Raw genomic sequence first — 3177 nt, 5'->3', positions numbered from 1 at the left:
GCAACTGGAAACACCATTTTGGGCACAGAAATGTTTCATTCTGAAGTGTGTCAAACATCAGTGACCAAGCTTTGCGAGAGAGAAACAGGAGTGATTGATGGGCGGCATGTTGTCATAGTAGACACCCCTGGCTTGTTCGACACTACTCTGACCAGTGATGAAGTTCAACAGGAGCTTGTGAAATGTGTCACCTTGTTGGCTCCAGGACCTCATGTGTTCTTACTGGTGCTGCCAATCGGTCGCTTTACACAAGAAGAAGAAGAAACTGTGGAATTGATCAGGGACTTTTTTGGCAAGAAGTCAGAAGACTTCATCATTGTTGTTTTCACCAGAGGAGATGATCTTGAAGACCAAACAATTGAGAGTTATATAGACGAAGACACTGAGGGTTCCTTAAAAAAACTGATAACTCAATGTGGAGGAAGATACCATGTCTTCAATAACAATGATCAGGAGAATCATTCTCAAGTCAGCCAGCTGCTGACCAAGGTTGAAGCATTGGTGAAGGAAAATGGCGGTCGCTATTACACTTCAATTTGGTTTCAAGGAGCTGAGGCAGCCATACAAAAAGAAAAAGATCGCATGATGGTGAAGGAACAAGAAATACAGCAGAAACAGAGTGACCTTGTAAGTAAACTTCATGAAGAAATGCAAATGATAGAAAGAAAATTGGCAGAGCTAACAGCTAAACTTGATCAAGGCAGAGAAAAGAGAACCACAGAACAGGAAGAATACACCAAGACTCAGCTAGAGGAGGAGAGGAAGATAAGAAGAAAAGAGAGCCAGAGAAGGGAGGATGAAAAACTTGATGAAATAAAAAGGAAACATGAAGAGGAGATCAGAAAGCAAGTTGCAGAATGCCATGAGTTCAGACAAAAGTATACAGAGGATGTTTTAGCTGAGATGGAAAAGAATAGAAAGGAGATGGAGGCTCTGAAGCAGAGGCAACAAAACCAAAATGCCTCTGTGATAGAACACTTGTGCAGACGCAAAGTATGTGAGAAAAACTTTAACAAATTGAAGAAACACCAAGAACAAGAAATGATTGGGTTGAAATTGACACTTTTTAACCTTGAAAAACAAACTCAGAGCAAAGAAATCCGTGAGCTAGAGAAAATACATGAGGAGGAAATACAGAGGTGGATACGGGAACATGTGAAGAAAGCCAGCAAAAACAAGGCTTGTCACATTTTATGAGACCTTTTGTTCTCACAGTGGCAGTTTCACCTACAAAACTGTGAGCTTTTGTTTGAACACTTTGAATATTTTGTGAGATTTTTCTCATGTTGACTGGTCTAGTTAGAGTATATAGTTCTTCAGTTACCATTAGTATATTTAACCAATGTCTGACATTAAAATAACAATGATTATGTTGTATAGTTGTTTAAGTGCAAATGTCTGTGAACAGATAATTATAGTAGCCAGTGCACTCTAGCACATAACTTGTACAGCTGATTGAGTTTAAATGTATGCATGTTTATTAGCTGTAAAGTTAAGTGTATCTGGGTAACAGACTGCACCTGTATGGTCATTTAATATGACTTTTTTCAAGTTGACAATTAACAAACTGTTTTACTTTAAGACAGGTATCAGATATTACAGCAAACGCTGAATAAACTAGTAAAACCTGACAAATGAATTAATGTGGAAAGGATAATTACATGTGATTTTGTTTTACAAAAAGTGTATATAAGAGATGAATAAAATGTTTAAATGCTGCACTTTGTCTTCCTCATAGAGCTATGTTTAAATTGATAAGCATCTTCTACTGTGACAACGTTGGGAGTTTACAATCCACTGAAACAATAGTCTGCAACGTGAAAATATTTTTCAGATTCAATGATTGATGTTTGAAAACTATATTTAACATGTTTTTCTTAATGATACTGTATATACAGAGGGTAATGAATATCTACTTGTGCATTATTATTTAACAACTACATAATCTTTGCTGTCACTGTCGACTTAACTATAAAGTGTCAGATTTCATCTTTACGTCACGAACATCCTGCTGTGGACCAGTTTAACTTATTTCCTTATTTACACTTAACGCTGTACAGCACAGCAGACTTTGCTTAGCTGTAACCTTTTGTCTTGTGATTCTGGTTTCTACACTATTGTACTTTCCTATTGAAGATTAAAGATTAAACAACACCAAGGGTAAACATGTATTTAAGTCTAATATAGCTTTATATGCAGTTTCTCATTACAGCATAGTTTAGGTAGGGCTAATTAGGATACAACTGTTGAGCCCAGAGGAATTTCACTACAAGACGGCATTAGAATTGTCCAAGAACAATAAATGTCCAAATTCAGTGTGCAAAGTTAGTCAATAGGGATGTAGGAAGAGTTAGAGTAGAATATAACATTATTAAGTTGATCAATAACCTATCCAAACCTGTAATAAATAGAAAATAAACCAGTTCAACACAGGTAACCACTTTTGCTTAAATTAATTTGATGACTGGAATGTATGTTCTAGCGGATTTTGAGTTTTGACCATTAGTAAACTAAACCCTGTCTAATTTATCATTATTTCAGGGTGTGACTTTTTTTGCAATGTCATCAACATTAATTTCTTAACATGTACTAATGATTAAATTGCTAACAAGAACACAACATTGTTTAAAAGAACACAGATTGGTGATAGATATAGTTGCCTTTTAAGTTTGCTCTTAAAGTGCACCTGATTGATGCATTTAACCTTAAGATGTACACATTTTTCTTCCGTGGATTTAGTGTTAGCTAAAGAAAATGCAATGTAATGTAACACGTTTTACCAGTTTTTCTAAGCCTTGATCGGGAATGCGTTGTTATCAGACACCTGTTACTGTCTTCAGGGGAATTTCAGAATTTTTCTCTCTATGCATGCACTCTCTCTATGCATACACTTTGACTTACAACATCAAAAACCTGATCCTAGTTAACGCAATAGATGTTTAATTCTTGCAGAGTGAAGGTATAGTCAATATTGTTTTATTTTCAAGCCAAAATATATCTCATTATCCAATGATTTATTTAGAACTAGCTATAACAGAAACTATAAACTGTCAAGTCATGAGCACTTACTTTGTTAGCCAAACTCTAGTAGGCTGTTTACTTTTGTCATATTTGTGCAATGACAACATTGTGTTTTCAACCAATGAGTTCTTTGTATGAGGGCCACGCCCATTCATT

The 3177-nt window shown here is 35.7% G+C and overlaps 2 protein-coding genes across 2 annotated transcripts in view; one reads left to right on the top strand and one right to left on the bottom strand.

The window, feature by feature from the left end:
* LOC116689427 (GTPase IMAP family member 8) overlaps positions 1–2175 on the top strand; it is a 4591-nt gene extending 2416 nt beyond the window's left edge. The window contains exon 3 of the mRNA XM_032515955.1: positions 1–2175. This exon is cut by the window's left edge and continues 790 nt beyond it. Within this exon, the coding sequence (XP_032371846.1) occupies positions 1–1197 (1197 nt within the window). The 3' untranslated portion in view covers positions 1198–2175.
* The window catches only part of prdm6 (PR domain containing 6), a 114270-nt gene that overhangs the window by 38747 nt on the left and 72346 nt on the right, over positions 1–3177 (bottom strand). The window lies entirely within an intron of this gene.

The sequence above is a fragment of the Etheostoma spectabile genome, chromosome 5 (assembly GCF_008692095.1).
Source record: "Etheostoma spectabile isolate EspeVRDwgs_2016 chromosome 5, UIUC_Espe_1.0, whole genome shotgun sequence".
Taxonomy (NCBI): domain Eukaryota; kingdom Metazoa; phylum Chordata; class Actinopteri; order Perciformes; family Percidae; genus Etheostoma; species Etheostoma spectabile.
Note: the sequence above shows the minus strand (reverse complement) of the source record. Positions and strands in the feature narration are given on the sequence as shown.